General features: G+C 28.9%; 1 protein-coding gene across 1 annotated transcript in view; it reads left to right on the top strand.

The window, feature by feature from the left end:
* ss (aryl hydrocarbon receptor spineless) overlaps positions 1-19,146 on the top strand; it is a 313,191-nt gene that overhangs the window by 252,225 nt on the left and 41,820 nt on the right. The window contains exon 4 of the mRNA XM_085957000.1: positions 5,051-5,160. Within this exon, the coding sequence (XP_085813126.1) occupies positions 5,051-5,160 (110 nt within the window). The remainder of the gene's footprint in view (positions 1-5,050; positions 5,161-19,146) is intronic.

The following is a 19,146-nucleotide window of genomic DNA, read 5'->3' as shown; positions in this document are numbered from 1 at the left end:
TGCTGTTGAACAACTTAATTCAAAACTCTCACAAAATAAAATCAATTAATCATGTTTGATGATTTAAAAAAAATAAATATTCATTAATTTATCACGTAAAAGGTTAAAAACTGTAATTAAATAAAACTGGTTTGCTTATTAACAACACTAAAATAATGGTTACAAAATATTGTGACAATTGGAGTCATATAATGAATTTAATACCTGATATTGATTGTTAACGAATGAATTGTAATACAAGCATATATTTTTTTCCTATGGTAAAGCCTAATAATAGCAAACGTACAGTAAATCCCCCTTCGCTAAACATTAGAATGCTGTTTGCACAATAGATTATTTAACCGCATTAATTGAATAATAATAAGGAGGTTTTGAATAGGGCAAAAGGTAGTATCTTCTTTATTTGGTTAACATGGCTTAATTGACTTCTTTGTGTTGGCTCACGGCGCGTGCGCATAGAAATCCACTGACGTAGATAATGCAACTTTGACACAACTGCATTGTCATCATTACGATGTTATAAAATAATACAATCTAAATACGCTTTCCATTGAATGCCCCCTTGTAAGGGTTGCCAGTGGAATGGATTGTGTGTATAAATAATGTATAACGGGTGAAACAATTTTATTTTCATCACAATACTAACAAAATAACTTTTATGTTTTTATTTTATTATAATTAATGATATTTGTATGTATAATACAGACATTTCTTATTTAATAAAATAATTGAAAGTGAATTAGAACAATATTTTAAAAAATCCGATAGAATAACCAGAAGTTTCTAAATACCTACTATCGAAAACTGGGGAACTATATAAATAATTTTCAATATTATTTTGATATAGATACACTATAACTAAATAGTCCTTTAGGTATTTGATACCTCTTAAATACCACTAGATGTTGTGGTTTGTCTCGAGATGATCTGTTTTATGAGGTACGTGGCGTTTTTTGCTCTACGTAAATATTTTGGTGCATTTTGGTGTCCTTTAGCGACTGCGCGTTCCAACAAGAATTTATCTATACTACTTGATTTTGAGTTTTATAAGGTTGTATTTGATTTAATAAAAAAAAAAACTTTAGTAATCATACAAATATTCAATTATATTATAGTTTAAAAAATGCTATTACGTAGGTATATTACTATTTGTTTTTGATATAAAAAAGGTAAGTATATAAAACATATTATCATAAAGAGTATAATTTTCTATTCACCGACAGCCCTCAACTATTAAGAGCAGCTGTTTTGTATGAATCATTGATTGATATTAGTTTGATATTAGTTTTTAAATGAACATCCAGCCCTATTTTTATTTTACGCTATGTTCCTATTAATTTTAATATGTTTGATATTTGGTCGAATTTATCTGTGGTTTTTGGTCGTTTTAAATTGGCAATTTATTGATAGGTATTCTTACAGTTTTAGATATTAGCGCTTTTGGTTGATCATCCAAAACTATTTAAATAATATTTTTAATAAGTATTTGTTAGTTTGTTTTATAAAGTATACAATAATTACAGCTTCGTTTTTGGTTTACAGAGAGAAAATTGTAAGCTTTTAATGAAACATAATATAAATTGTTAGTTTTTTACTTATTATATTAAGATTAACAAAAAACAACTTATTTCATGGAAATAAAAATGAATGTTATAATTAACGTATTCACTTTCACAATTTTATTATTTTATGATGAATTTTAGAAAATTATGTCATGTTTATAAAATAATGAGTTTATTAAAATATGTTATTATCTTTGTTAATATTTAATTAGTCTTGAATTGAGAGCAGAATAATTTCTTGTACAATACTCGATACATCGTCTGCCAACGGAGTTTTCAGAATAGTATGTGGATATATAATTTGGTAGTGTACACGGGAAAGGTACAACCAACATCCCCATTTTTTATTAATGAAATATTTCTGTACGGTTAAGTATAAACCGAACTGATGCAAGATAATTTACGCGACAAAATTTACATATTTCTAAAGTTCAGATTTATTTGTCAGTATGTATTACTTACATATTAAATTCTGTTAGACAATGACTTACCTACTGAGTTAGTGATTTATGAATAAATGATGCACGGAAAATTCTATGTAGTGCGCAGCAATATTTTATTAGTATGATCGGTACGAATAGACACAAATATATAATAAAAATCAGGTGAGATACTGAGGTAGTTGGATTATGTAAAATTAAGATAGCGTATTATATTATGGTAGTATGGACTATATGGAGGCGTTGAAGACACATATTGCTATTAGTATCGGTGATGACATATTTTTAGACTTACATAAAATAATTAAATGAAATTGCCACTCATTAAAAATATCCCCCGAAAGAAGTCTTTTTAAGTTACATAGTAATTCGACTTTGTGATTTATTCAAGACATTGTATTTTTGGACGTTGAAATTATTATGCTAATGAAGCATTATTAAATTTTCTGCCTGCTGGTGGAAAAAATCATACCCAAAACAGAATCATTATCATTTTCTTTCTTTGTAATTGTACCTACCTACCAAACACGTAACTTAATTGCTATTTCCTGTTTATTTCCCATATTATAGTAATTATTTCCGTAAGTGTAAACGCTCAAGTAACACCATACAATTTTTCTTTATTCACGCATTTATGCATAAATTATTCTGCGATAAATGTTATTTTTCTTAGCACCCTTAACTGTTTTGAAAAAAGAAAATAAACTACATAGAATGATATATGCTATTAGAGAAACTAAAGTTTGATTAAAATGGCAAATACGTACATTATTTATAAATTAGAACATTATGTTTGTAAACGTGTGTCGGCGCGTTCGTGTATGTGTGTCGAGTATTTTATAAATAAAGTAAAGTACCTATCCATTTTTGCATTTTCAGTACTATTTCACTACAAAGTGACTTGTTGGACTTTGATTCTCTTGAGTCATCTATATCATAAGACTGAGTCACGTAAGATTATACAAGATCTTCTTTTGACATTGGGTATTTATTAACCGCAGTGACTAAAAAAAGCATTATAATGAAATAGTATTAAAACCGTGTATTCAAAAGCAAAGTTATAAATTTGAATATTTTTTATTGTCTACAAAATAATTGCATTAATATTTAAGATAAACGAATAAAATTGATGTAGGAAACATAGTATTCCCCTATTTAATAAATCTTTGACACGTGCAATATTGTGTAACTCAAAATTTTATTTATTGGCTAGATTATTACGGAAGGGGAGTTATTTATTATAAATACAGGTGTATTACGCCCTCAGTAGATATATGTGAGTCATAACCAGGGCTCAAAATAGACCGGAATGCACCGGAGCGCCGTTCCTGCTCGTGAAATTCTATAAGATACCGTTCCGGCTCGTGGCTTCTTTAAAAATTGCGTTCCGTTTCATGTTATTGAGATAATATTACAGGTAGGTATGTGGTTTTTAAAGTTGTAAGAACTGATTCGTGGGGAAAAAATTCGCCTGCGGGGCTGACAAGATATGTATATTATTTATTAATGATTAGTCCTACAAGGTCTATAATATAATATAGGCTGTTCGGACTTCAGATGTGTTTACCCAATTCTAAGAAAATTGACGAAAAATAAGTGATTTTGCAAAAATAAGTAGATACCCATTTAAAAAAAACTACATTTTAATGTTGTATTGGGGGGAGGGGGGGTAATGTGTATTAGCGCAGAGCCCCTTCAAGTATAAATGAAACCCGGATTGTTAGGCATATCGCCCTTATGATATCCGAAAAAAAATTAACATACCTAATTTGATATTTTTGAATCATTATTCAGCGCTCCGGTTCGTAAGATTTTCTATTTCGAGCACTGGACTCATAACGATATATAATAGGTAAATTCAAATAATTAGCTATATTTATTTATAAAATATACATTATCATTTCATAAATGACTATAAAACCTCTTAATTCAATAGATTTTTTAGATTGATGTTTCTTATGATGAAAGAATTAAGAAATGAGTTAATTAACTATTTCTTTTATTCAACGAATAATTCACAAGATTTAAGAATGTACCATTCTAATTATTGAACATACATAATTTTGAAAAACACTTCTGAGAAAATATATTATAACCAACAGAAAAAATCTTTTTGACACCCGGTAGGAATCGAACCTGCATCTCTTGGGTTGATGCCCCGTGCGCATTATCCACTATGCTACAAGATGACATACTAATTAAGACAAATTTTAACAATTGGTTCTTCAAACCTGCTCATCAGTGCAATTAATATGTAAATACGATGGACTTTCTTAGAAAAATATGTTTCTTCTAAAACATCAAATATTTGATATGCCTTTCCCTCATTGGATGTTTACTTTGTATTACCTAACTATATTTAATACATTTCTATTGTAAAGAGATAACCAAACAGTTTGGTCATTGCGTTTAAATTTATTACTCTATTTACCTTTATGAGTATATGGGAATATAATAAACTAGGATTAACAATAGGAAGAAGTAATATTCGATTAATCTGTCAAAAATGTCTATTGACAAGTTCCCCATATTTCATGATACACTAGATTAGTTTAATGTACTAAAATTGTTTTGATAAGAGGATTAAGAATATTTTAATTATACATTAATTATTTTTCTATAATAATGTCTCTTCAATTTTAATATACAATTATAGAAATCGTTTATTGTAATAACGGTTCGTAAAACTACTTAGTTTTGAAAAAAAAATATTCTTAGTAATGAAAACAGTTAAATAAATATGCGCCTATAAGTGGATGCTATACATTGTAAAATAATATATGCATTTTCACAATATTCTACATAGTTATCGTCAATGTTTAGCCACTGTGCATGGAATTCTCATCATCACTGTAATCTATCCCAAATTCATTTCTACTAAGGTTTTCCGCATAATCATAAAGTCATTCATCGGTTTAATGAGTTCACCAGTGCTTTCAAAACTCGGTGAATCATTTAAATGATTCTTTATTATTATACTTGATAAAGGTTATACACGATTTACATAATAGTTGGTTTATTAATATATATTTTTTTCTTTTGTTACAGTTGTGATGCATAAAGATAAGGAGGATGGCATGCATCATGAACCGAGTTTTCGATCGAGGGAGATGAGCGCGTACGATCACTCATTACTCGACGGAGATATGTTCCTACAGGTTAGTATTTCTCAAAACTATTGTTATTATGTTATAAAAAATCATATAAAAATAGATCAACATAATTATGACACACATTTTCTGTATCGATAATGCTGTCAGCTTTTATCACAAATTAATATGTGTAGTTTTGATCTCTCATCAGTAGGCATTGTCATATTTTTTAAATCGTCTTATATCATTGCTACCAACAATTATTTTCTGACATATTCGCATATATTTGAATTCAATCGATATTATCGATAAAAATCAATAAGTATTATTATTTTTAATCTTCATGTGAAAAGTAAAAGCTAGTTTAACGTTGACGCGTGGCTGATAATGGCGTGATCTACTCTATGGAATTATAAATTCTTTATTTCATTAAACATTAGTGCAGTGTTTCTAGATCGTGAAAATGAGAAAAGGGATAAATGTTGTCCTCAAATAATCAACATCATAAAAAGTAATATTTTCGTATACTTTTCAAATAAATTTGTTCGATGTATTCCGTTTGGTCTTAATTAATATACTTTTTAAACTGTACTTTACCGACAACTATCTATTTTAAAACGTTTTTCTTAGCTCGTATTCTTATTTGTCCGGTGGTTCTTTGTCCGGTACAAATCTTGCAATCAATTTTTAACTAACTTCTCGACTAGCTAGATTTTAAACTTTTAGAATATATCAGAACACGATGCCAATGCATTTTTTAATACTTTTAGCCATCTTTAAGTAGAATTGAATTCATTTTCAGTTAATTCTGTTTTGTATGAAAAGTTATTTCGACACCATTATTGGTTGCTAGGGGTCTAGGGTCTTAGTAACTAAATTATTAATATATACGTGCGTTACTATGGAAATCAATATGACATGTCAAAATGACATTTCAGTGTTATTTCTATCAAGTACAAATTTTTGATCGTTTAAGCTAGTCAAGTCAAGTTTATATGATTCAACAGAAAATTTAAAAACATTGTAAATAAAAAGTTCTTTTTATCTCGTAATTATTTTTATCTACGTTTCGAATAATTTCTGTCAATAGTTGAGCACTTTTTTAAAATAGATATATTCTGAAGACTAAAACATCTGGAATCTTATATGCTCAAATATTGTGTCTCATAGTCGTTGAATAAAAGAAATAGTTTATTTAATTTGGAAGCATTAAATATTATATTAATTTAGAGGAGTCGTACAATAAAAAGTTTGAGAAGCACTGGTGTAAAAAAATATAACAAGCGACAATTTGCAAATTGGAAGTTCTTGACCTCCAGTCAATAACAATTATTATAATAATGCTGCGTGTACATTAATTTTTGGATAAGTATTAACTTCTCGGAATCATACGAAATGTTCCCTGGCATTGTATCGATGAAAGCATTATGGTTTGCATTTTTATACGCGTAATTTATCGAACATAAAAAAGGGAGGACGATTAATCACGTGCCAAGAAGTCGGGCACAGTGGGACGCCATTCGCTTCGCAGTCTCTCTCTTTCTGTTTCTTCCCCCTTCAGTTAATATTTATTTATTGTGCGTATCACACCGGTTTGGACTTTTGTGAGGTGCTCTTATATGATCGAAACGAAGCGTTAATGTGATATTAGTAAATCGCTAATCACGACCGTAAACGTCACCGAAATTATGCTGCGTACGAAGTTTCTTACAAAAGGTTCGATGTAATTTTCGCTCAGGTGAGACTACATATGACTTTTGTATGAACGCGTACTTTAGTGTCAAGCTAAAAAGCTAATAACACTTAACATTTCGATAATTTTGATACTACAGTGTCATAGTTATGTAAGAAAATAAACACTGTTACCATAATAGTAATTCGAATTAGACATTTCCGGTTATTTTTTATACATTCGAAATTTCGCGCTTTTTGCGTCTCAAACTGCAAGGTGCTTGAACAAACTTGTCCTCATAATTTTATAACGAACAGGAGTACTGTCCGACAAGAAGATCTAGGCGATAACCAGACGTCGCTGTAGGCGTAGTGCGATTAACTAAATAGGAAGGGCTTTTGTAAGTTCACAGTATTAACACGTGGAAAACTTGTCGATAATCGGAAGTCGTTGCAGTCAAAGTGCGGTTAAAAGTGGGAGGGGCTTATTAGTTCACAGTTTTTACACGTTGACAAGAAGATCTTGTTCGACAGTAGTTTCGTTTCTTGAGAGGGATATTTTTAACCGATTCTGCTTTTTAAGTAGGTACCCGTTCTAAAGTCACACATTTACAAATATAATATTTAACTGTTTATTATATCTAAATTGTATTAGAATTATGATCCTCGTTATAACTCAGATTATTTTCCTATTAGACTATACATAGTGGAATAGTGACATAATAATATCTGCTTCCAAATTCATGGACTCGAATTTATATGTTGTTTTCGATACAAAGAATGAATATAATATTAAGATTTAGTGAATGGTTAATAATTATTCCATTTAAATACCCTGTTAAGAAAATTTAACAGTAAAGATAATAGAGGTTCTCACCAGATATTTGAGCTATAAAAAATACTTTGAATAGGTAGTTGTTCCTTGAAGGAGGTATTTATGTAATATCATTTTTTTTTCCGTTTTAGATTAAGTAGACTATTTAAATAATTTTGTCATTAAATGAGTAATATCTAGTTACTCAAATATATTATTATTTAAGTACTTGTCTAAAAAGATCAATGGTATTTTAATTTGAAATATAATTTATTCAAAAACTACGGAAAAATTAAACTAAGCGAAAACTTCGTAAGTGGTAAAATAAAATTCTCTCCATACAAAAGAAGTGTCCAGCTGAACACACCCAGGCGTTGTAAGCTAATGTATTTTTTGGGTAAAATTCAAATTTAGTATGCATTTATGTAAAACAGTCGCGGCCGATGGCAGACATTGATAAGAAAATCGTTTAATTAAACTCAGTGATAAGGATTACTTGGCTAAATTATTTCAGATAGGGCGCCATATTTATTAATCTAAGATACAAAACATAAATAATATTCTAGTGAGTTGAATACACTATGTTGAAAATATATTTATATTGGTAGGTACTTTATTACAAATCTTAACTATTTTCTGTTGTATTCATGTTTATTAAATCTTGCAACAAAATAATTAAAATATTGCATTGACAAAAAAAGGTATTTATTTAGCAAAACTACGAGTATAAACAAAAAACATATAATTTTGAGTAATCTTACAAACACGTGACTTTTTACTGTCCGGGTGAGTTCGAATCCCACTCGGTCCTACTTTTTATAGAATTTTCTTTAATATGTTTCTAATTTTTTTCAAAATTATATCATTTCTATTATAAAAAAACTAACATTCTTAAATATTTTGTATAAGTATTCAATACCTGTGTAATAAAAAAAATACTTTTAATAAATTCATCTAAAAACTAAATAATTTACGCAAAAATTTTATAATACAAAAATAAAATAGTTTCAGAGTAATAAGCTATACATTAAATTTATTGAAAATGTTCAGAAGAGTTTGCCACGTTATGTTTGTGATCGGTAATTTTTTTATATTTGGAATAATATCTTTGGGATACCTATCTTACTAAAAACAATGCTGCATACCCTTAATGAGTTTTATTTTTGTGTTTCGTTCTTGGAAATAATTTGTAATATTCTCTCCTTCTTCTAGTATATTTAATGTAATAGTTGAAAGGCGCTCATTAAAACTTTGTCAGTAGTAACTCCTAGGTTTTTTTGGCGATTGAAAGAGATTGTTATACATAATATATCAAGAAACAGTTATATTATATCAAGCACCTTAAACTATCTAATTAAAATACAAATCTAAAAATATATATAAAAAATACAGTGGTACTGAACGTGTAGTTTCTACACTAACAATATAATTAAATCACTTATATTGCAAAGATATTGCGTAAGCATGTTGGTTCGGTCTTTTCATAGAAACTGTTATATTCTATAATAATTTATCATCTTGATTCTGTGATATCTAGATCGACATGAAAAGTTTCAATTTCGCCAGTGTGAAAATTTGAAATTTTTGATAAATCCAATATTGTCACGGAAGCCATTTATTTAATATTGCGTGTCACAATCAGATGATCAATTTTAAATTGTTTAAATGAAAGCAAAAATTAATCTCGAGTAAATGCGTGCCATGAATTATATGCTTTCACGTAAGAAAGTGAATAAATCATACAAAAACATAAATTCGTTTCCTGATAAATAAAAGAATTCCGCTTCAACTGATTTTAAATTTTAATTTTTTTCTCAACAAAATTAGATTACAGTTATTATAGTTTTGCTAGGAATATCTATCAAAACTATCTTGTACTCGTACTTCATTATTTTAAAATTGGAACGATTGTAATCATTGCTGTCAACTTTTTTGCTTTTAAAAGAGCTTTCTGTTTTTTTATTAATTGACAGGATTAAATATATTTTTGGAGCCTCCTTTATATACTTTTATTATTAATTATATAATTTAATTTATTGTGTTTTATAAAATCCGTCAAAAATATTTCACTACTGTAAAGTAAAAATTACCTAGATTTTTTAAATATCTTTATGTAGTAAAGTAATGATGTAAAATATTCTACAGCTGGTATAAAATTATTAATAGAGCTTAAACTAAAACACTCTAAAATGACGATAGATGATATATAAAAAATACTTGTATTTTATGTTTGAAATATGTATAATATATACACATATGTATTATTATTAATAATAAAAAATACCAATATAACTGTAAATTGGTTTTTTTGAATAAAACTAAAATAGTTGAAGAATTACTGTGTGATCATAAGATATTACCACTTTTCTATAATTATTTTAGATTTATCTAATTATTGGTAATTATAACCACAGTGCATGCCGAGATAACACGAACTAATTTATTTACAAGTAAATATAAAAAATATGACAGTTGTATGTATCATAATATTATGTGACAACATTTACCTACCTGTATTTTTTTAAGTTATTTATTTTCAATACTTACCAATTTTTTTGTTGGTGGAAAGACATGATAATGTAAGAAAATATCACCTTATTAATTTTAACCTTTCTACATTCGACTGGTTTTTAGTTCAAAATCTGTTACGCACTGTAAAATAAGTGCGATATGTATGAAGAATTAAATAACTATTAAATAGATACATATATACATATATTAAATAGATAAAGCTATTGAATATTTTTTTCATTAAAATAAATAAATTACAACAATGTTTTTCATGTGCTTTAATTAAAAATACTGACAACAATTTGTAACAAAAAAATGTTAACAAAAAGGAATAACCAAATTGTCATTCTTTATATAATAATTTTTACCGCACATTTTATTACAATTTAATAGAAAATCATCGTATATGGTATGTTTAGTAATAGTATTGTTTTATAATGTCGTACCCATATGTATATCTAATATTGCCCCAATTTATTTTTAAACTATTTATTTTCATGTAAGTGTATGAACACCCGGCATATTATTTGATATTTGAATCATTCGAAATTTGAATTTAAACAGCCACATTTTAATTTAAATGTTTGTTCAAAGAGCGTATTCGATTTCCCGCGGTTTTTTGTTACCGCGCGCGGTAAGCCAGTAACATGTGTACGGCCATAATAATTTGTTCTGGACAAGGGTCCAGTGTTGGCAGTCGTAAATAATATTATCCTCTCCACTGCGATATGAATACGGAGATCGGGAATTTATTGTTTCATTTTGTTCATTTTTTTATCTCATCGTTTCCCGCTGCGTAGCGTTAATGTAGAGTCAACATTTGTTTATTGGTAACGTATGGTTGTTTATTATAATACTATCAACACTAGAAAGAAGCCATATTTACACAATATCAAAATTAAAATACGTAAGTACCTGGCTACAACATAAATAATAAAATGTACTTGTTTGATCAGTCTGGTAAAGCTCGTTAACCCATTGTTGTAGACTTCTAGTCAGGGACCATATAACTTTATATTATATCATAATATTGAACTTAATTTTAATGACATTCACTATATTATTATAGCATACTAGTAGGACTTCACACCTTGGTCTCATTCAGCGTCCCAACCGCCAGGAGCGGATTAAGGCTTAATTATTATATTGATTTAATTATTGATTTCTGTCTCTTCCCCGACTCCGCAACTAACTTATCACGTAGAAAATTGTTTCCACATTATTTTTACATATTTTTAAAAAGGTTTCAAAGTCTAATTGTAAAATATAATTGGATACTATGTATTTACTTTTGTTATTGTTTCACTTTTGAATCCTATTCGAGATAAGGCAGTCATAAAAAAAAACTTTCTTTGCAAATGATTTCACTTTTTTTATAATAATTTTAACTCCTTGGTTAACATGGGACTATATTGCTCCGGCACTCGGAGTACCAACTACCAACCGCCCCTGCTAACCACTCATCAGGAGGTTACGAAAATGTAATTTGGATGTACATTTTTTGTGATTAAAGTTAATTGGTTTATCTTATGGATGTCACTGATCCGTTTAACTTTTATATATTCTAGTATAGTAAAAAAAATGCACTTATAAACTTGCTAATCAACTCTGTGGTAGTAGCCTTGGGCGACATGGGATCTAAACTGTCCCTGTTCCTCGTGACATGTTTTTCATACACTAATAGCGAGTGCACCAAGATTAGTCAATGCACCCCTATAGACGCAGGCATTTTTAAAGATATGATGTGTATTTTATTAAATTAATAGCAATTAATTTATTTTGAAATAATATGTTTTTATAATAGTACACAATAATAATTATGAGGTAAGTACCTACTAATGAAAAAAATGTATTGAAACTTTCCTCTAGAACAGATATTTTATATATTAAAGACGATTTTATTTGAAGCAAACGATGCAATCGATTCGTCAGAACTTTTAAAAAGGGGCCTCGCAACAGTTCGAACTAAACATAAAAAATATTAAATTAAAACAAAATCTTTAAAATACTCATATATACAAATAAAATATTACCCAAACCACAACAGAATCGCTTTTATTAATATCAAAAACTCAAATAAATACATTCCTGTACGCAACAACATAAACTAATAATACATATTATGTGTCATAACTGTCACCAGAATTGCGAATTACGGTGATAGTGCTAGTTATTAATTATTGTATCATAACTGTTATATATGCTTAACAAATAAATGAAGATTTCAATATGCAATAATCACCATTTTCTATAGACAGTGCATTCGAAGTATGGGCAATAACTAGCACTACTATCGAAGTTTACGGTTTGATGTCACTGCCTGATCATAGTGGGTCTTGTGTAAATGCTTAGATATGTAATATCGTTTCATAATAATACTTTAATAATAGTAACAGGCCATAAATTTGATATTTGTGTTGTTACAGTCGTATTGACTTTTAATAATGCATTTCACGTAATAATAATTGTAATAAGTGTGCACCTACCAGCTCGCCATTGCGTCAAGCATCGGGCGAAATTAATAAGGTTATCAAAAGATAATTGGCCAAAGCAGACCAGTCAGGCCGCCCGCTCATATAATCTGTATAATTTGTCAATAACAATCACTCATTACTCGTATAAATGTTGTTTTAAGTGTGATACCCGCGAGACGCTAATGCCCGCCGTCGTTAGAGAGGCTGCGCTATCTCACGGCGAGCAACGCCTGTGGCCTCTAACGCTTTTCAATCACATCCCCAAAGGTAAAAGCGAGTAAATCATAAATATACTAGACCAGTACATACTTTGTTGTTAATTAAATCAACCATGTAAACCATCTTCAATATGGCAAATTTATCCATTTTCTAATAAATTATTCTAATGGATTTAAGTTTTGTACTATTCCATTTGAGTCGTTTTTTGCGACCTGGGTTTCACCTTTCAGTATCTTCAGGCACTATGTGCACTCCCCAAAAGGTAAATACACACTGACATCGAATACAGTTAATTCTAACTTATATAATAAATTTATACAATAAAATAGTTGTACTATCACCTACATATTAAGTCAAGGATTACAATACAAAATATAATAAATAAATTATGATAGTTGAAGTGTTTGTAAAAAACCCCTATCACTAACAATACAATCAATAGGTGTATACATTGTTAAAACTCTAATGACAGATTAGATAATAATCAATTACACTAAGTACATTCTATAACTACATTTAATAGGTGTGCAATCGTCAATATTGAGAAACAATGGCAACGGAGTTAACTAATGAGATATATCAATAATATCAGTCTTTAAAAAAGTTAGTTAAATTAGTTAATCAAATATTTTTATATTACAAATCCACAAATAAACCCACATACATACCTAAATACACATATGTATATTACACTAGTTTGATACATTTTAATATAATAGGGATAAGTTATTTGAGAATTACTAGTAAGCTTAAAAAATCATATACACCCTTCTACGAGTGCATGATTCAATTATCGCGGATGTCTTCTTCCGAGTTAAATGAAAATATTTAAAAAAAAATAGGTACGGACAATTATTGGAATTCGATTAGTGGAACAGTTTAACCTTGTACTTGCGCGGATGGGATTTTGTCTATGGCGCATGAATTACACAGGGCGAATTTAAATATGTTATCGATACTATTTTTCATACTCTTACATGAAACCTTTGGCATCGCTTTCTTTCACTTAGCGCCCCTCCGACTACATCATATTTTCTGTCAAAGCTATCGAACTTCACGTTTAAGATGTTTCTAATACGATTAACAATTTACTACCTACTAAGTAATATCGAATGGTAATACTAAGTACCTATCTAATAAAGACCAAGTAGTACCGTATCCGCTTATAAAGTCATGGGTCTCCGGTTCGAACTACAGATCGGTCAAGCTCTTATATCGTTTTTAAATGTGTGTTTCGACCCAGAGCGTGGACTTATTACATTGAACAAGTTACGAACATACATTTCTCGTAAGAAAAAAAATAGTAAACTCTTCTCGAGTCCTGACCTCGATTATTAATTATAACTACGTAATTTGAAAATCGACGCCCACAATGGCCGAGCGGGTTAAGCTCCGGCTTATAATGTCGTGAGTTCCAGGTTAGAGTCTGGAGTCTGGAAAATGCATAAAGAAATTGTTTTTCAAACTGTGTTTGGAGTCAGAGTAATGACCTTATAGGTTGAGCAAGACGTGACCAACACCCATTTATCGTAAAAACAAAAAATTGTTAATAGAAACCTCTACTCTATGGATGTCTACCTCTGTAACTCTGACCTTTGTAACTGAAAATTATTTTTATTTATTTTTTAGTATATTTTTAAGTTACGATTTCATTTCTTTATACGCCGATGTTATTTGACGTTCTTAATCGGAATTATATCTTTTTTTTACAACTTTCAACACACAACTAGACATTCGAAAAGTCATAAAAATTATTAACAGTTAAATAATAATTATTGTTGACCTTTCGGAGTACAAGAAGATATACAGGGTCAAGTAAAAAGGCGTCTCTTGTTAATTATTTTTAACGTAAAAAACCTACAAAAAACCGACGTGATTATCTATCTTCTTGTATGTTAAACTTATAACACTGTAAACATTCAGAATAAGTAACACTTTTAAATATTCACATTAATTAATTTTCAATTAGTAGATAAATCACATGTTTAAATATTTAATATATATTAAGATTAAAATATTAATTATATAATATACCCTTAGCACATCTTTAATAGTAACGTTTTTAGTTTGTTTAGATATTGTGTAACCTTCCCTTTACGATCCTCATAAATTTCGCCCATTCCAGTGATGTCACTTTGGGTTACCGTACAAAATTGATAGTATTATAGTAGATAAAAGAAAAATACCCTATAAAGTTTAATCGTTATTTTTTCTATTTTTATATGTATAAAATGATGAAAAAGCATCATACATCACACATTACATTCACTGCTGACAATTACTACATTTAAATATCACGCTAATCATATCTAATGGCCAACTAATGGTTACACGCCTAGCGCATCTTTACCACTGAAAGACTTAATTATAATTAATTATCTAGTATTTCTATATATCCTTACAGCCAACAAGTCATAATAATATTTCGATATGATGCCTTATTTTCATATTATCTCTTTCTCATAATTATTGAGTACCTATGTCGCTCTTTGTCGCATATACTCTTGCATCTAGGTATCTCTTTTATTTGTAATCGAATGCGACGCTCTGTATGCAATGTGCATTTATAATTTATAACAGGTAAATGTAATTTGACGGATATATATCAATTATACGTATTTACTGGATAATGCAATCGATTTTGAAAATAATATTATTCGAATTAGATGCAATATTAATGAAACTAAGAATAACTGAAATATCAAGATGATGAAGTGAATATTAACTGAAATATTTGCAATTTAATAGAGCGGGTAATTTAAGGGCGGACATGCTCAGCGTAGGTTAAAATGGAGCTTTTATTGCATTTACAAATCATGATCCAGGACATTCCTTGAACGTTGTAGATAATCTATTTATATAATTTTGAAGCCTAATTATCCTTTATATTTATTTTAAACATTTGATGACTGCATACAGTATTTTTATTACATAAAATAGTATTCTTTTAAACCTCTCGCTCTAATGTTTTAGAATATAGTCATATTTCAGTACATGCATGTGCAGTGGTGTTAAGATTTTTTACATTTATTAATTTTTAAACGCATTTATACGATAAAAAATTATATTGATAATCTCTGTGATCCCAAATTTGACAAGAATTAGGCATTTTATTATTCTAAAAATGGGGAAGATTAACACATATGAAGATAATTATAAAGATACTAATTTTAAGCGATGTCTTTGACCATTCAAGTGTGATAAAAATCATACGAATAATGATTGCTTTATAATAATTATTGACCTAAGGATAAGGTAGTGATTTTTTGAAATACGCCATTTCTTTTGGCATTCCCCAGTGGTTAAGCTACAACATACGGGCGTAGCCATAAATTGACAAACTATAATTGAAGTAGTGAGAAAAATGATGTTAACGTGCGTATTTGAACATGTACCGTTTAAAAAAAAACGGTTAGGTACATGTTCAAACATAATATAAATGCGTTTAAAAATTAATAAATGTTAAAAATCTTAACACCACTGCACATGCGTGTACTGAAATATGTCTATATTCTAAAACATAAGAGCGAGAGGTTTAAAAGAATACTATTTTATGTAATAAAAATACTTTATGCAGTCATCAAATGTTTAAAATAAATATACTTAAAGGATAATAAGGCTTCAAAATTATATAAATAGATTATCTACAACGTTTAAGGAATGTCCAGTATCATGCTTTGAAAATGTAATGAAAGCTCCATTTTGACCTACGCTGAGCATGTCCCCCCACCGTAACGGGAATGTTAATAATTTTTTACTTGATGTCTTAAAACAGTAATATATAAATAGTTCAAATTGTTATATTTATTGGTTTTTTTACGAGGAATGATAGTTGGTTATTTTTTAAACCATTAAATTTTTGTAGGAAAAAAGAATAAGTATGTATTTTTGCCAGCCACGGAATTAAGCTTTAGGCCTCTCTGAAACCATTATAATCATTTGAAAAAAAGATAAATTAGGTGTGAAAGGAGATGTATTATGTTTGGGTCTAAGATTGTATTGATCGTGGTCAGAAAGTAATGAAGATGATTTCTAGAGGTAGCTAAGATGCTAATTGTGCTGATGATGATGAACGATATTGATATGAAATAAACTGCCTAAATATTGTATCATAAATTCAAGAATTTATTAGATATTATACAATATAATGTTAGGCGTTGTAGTAATGGTTTCAATATTATATTTGGAAACGGCTTTTACTACGATATTAAAACTTTATTTGTGTTACGTATTGTGCATAAAGTCTTTTATTATTTTTTTTGTTTTGTTTCTTTTTATCTATTTTTTGTTATATTTACGACAAGACAATATATTATCATAAAAACTGCGTAAATAATGTGTGGCTTTGACCGCACAACATGAGCTATGATATGCTTTAGAGATATAATAGGTATATTATTTAAAATAAATGCTTAATAATACAATTTATCGCCAATGATTTTTACAATTGATTTCAGTTAATCTTAATCGTCTAAAGTTTAACTTCATTTTTAGCATGTTAAACTTGTATGATTATTATACGTGAATCAATTAGATTGATAAAAATACTAGTTTGAACTAAAAGGGTAAAAAACGTTTGAAAATAGAAAGATGCTATATTATATTTTATTTTAGCGCTACAACAAGGACATGGAGATCAATGTCCGATAATGTAATGGAAGTGAAATAATCAAAAACTCCCAGGCTTTAAGAAAATCACATAACTATACGTATTGTGACCAAACCAAGTTTGAACCCGGAGCCCACGGATGAAAAACCAGCGCTTTACAAACAACTCTATCGGGGCTGTTGAACTAAGAATAACCATTTCTCTTTGAATCAATGAAAGAGTTTGATAATACATTTATTTAAAATATGAGAAGTGTGTCATAATATAGCAGTGACGACGGGTGAAGTAGGTTTTCAAGATTCGACATAAATAGTGCATACTAAATTTTGTCAGTCATACTTATTTATTTTTATTGAACAATGAATACACTTTGCAGAATGCAGATAGTGCTGGTTAGTTATTAAAATTTAATTAAGCCCTGCCTAATCTAAGCCATAGTAGATAATAGTCATAAAATATTCGTTTATCTATAAAATATCCAAAATTATGCCATTAAACCACACATAACACTATCTACACATAGTTGTCTAAGTTCAATGAAAACAAATACGTTTGATTGACAAATGTTAATATGCACTATTTATATCGGATCTTAACAGCCTACTTCCACCCTTAGCCACTGTGGTATAGATATAGTATAATGGGTATTTTTTTACATTGAATCAGTGTCGACTTAAAAAATTCTCAGATACTATATTATAAAATTTAAAAAATAATCTTCTACCGAGTGGAATTCGAGCACACGTCGTTCGCTTGCCTGGCGTGTTATTAACGAGTAGGTACAAGTGTTTTATGACCGAATTCAGTATTTTCAGTATTTGTATCAGGTTGGTCATGTTATCACATTATTTTAAATACATTACAAAGATGATAGGCAGTTTTGACTGAATTTGAAAACACATAAAAAAATAATAAACAGTTATATAAATAAATATTTTTTGTAATATATTTATAAGTTCAGTCATCTTGGTGGTAAGGTTGAAAAAATATATATCGGATCAATTACGTAAAATCGAAAATATAATACTTGTTTATACGAGTTAGAAAAGATATTATTTTCAATTTGATAACTCACATTTCCGGAAGAAGATAAATGTCGTGAAATGTTGCGTGCAAATGCAATATTTGACGCATTGCCATTGTATTAACCATTTGTCGCGTCGTGTCAGCTAATTTTCACTTTTCACCAATTCAGACAATTCAAAAAACCTCTACTGAAACACATAGACAATCATATTTTGTGTGATACGTTTGTACAAAGAACATTGCTCACTTCAGATTATGTTAAATAAACAGATGTAGTATTTCTAAACAAAAATATTACTAAATACCTAGTTTGCCGAAGAATTTCAACCAATTCCGAGAATTCCTACAGCTAGAGATTTGATACACTTCTACTATTGTAATTTTTGCAACAGATAATAAAGTCTATTAGTCTTCCAGTCAGTTTATATAGCATACTAAAATTTGCCTCATTTTTAATCCATCTATGCTACGGACTAATTTACACACATAAAAATGGGTTAAACTACATTTGAAAATGCGATTGGATCACTATATTTTTTCACAATCAAGTGGTAATTTAAAAAAGGTATGAATGAAAACTATTAATTTATTATAAACATGTTCCCTAAATTATATTGGGAAAAAAGCGTCAAAGTCGAACGCTGGTAAAGCACCTATTTTTATTTTAGAAATGCATTTGTTTTTGATTTAAGAAAAATAAATGGTTTCATATAATATGTATCTAAGAG

The sequence above is a fragment of the Rhyacophila brunnea genome, unplaced genomic scaffold (assembly GCF_057557595.1).
Source record: "Rhyacophila brunnea isolate RB1 unplaced genomic scaffold, BYU_Rbru_1.0 scaffold_6, whole genome shotgun sequence".
Taxonomy (NCBI): Eukaryota; Metazoa; Arthropoda; class Insecta; order Trichoptera; family Rhyacophilidae; genus Rhyacophila; species Rhyacophila brunnea.
Note: the sequence above shows the minus strand (reverse complement) of the source record. Positions and strands in the feature narration are given on the sequence as shown.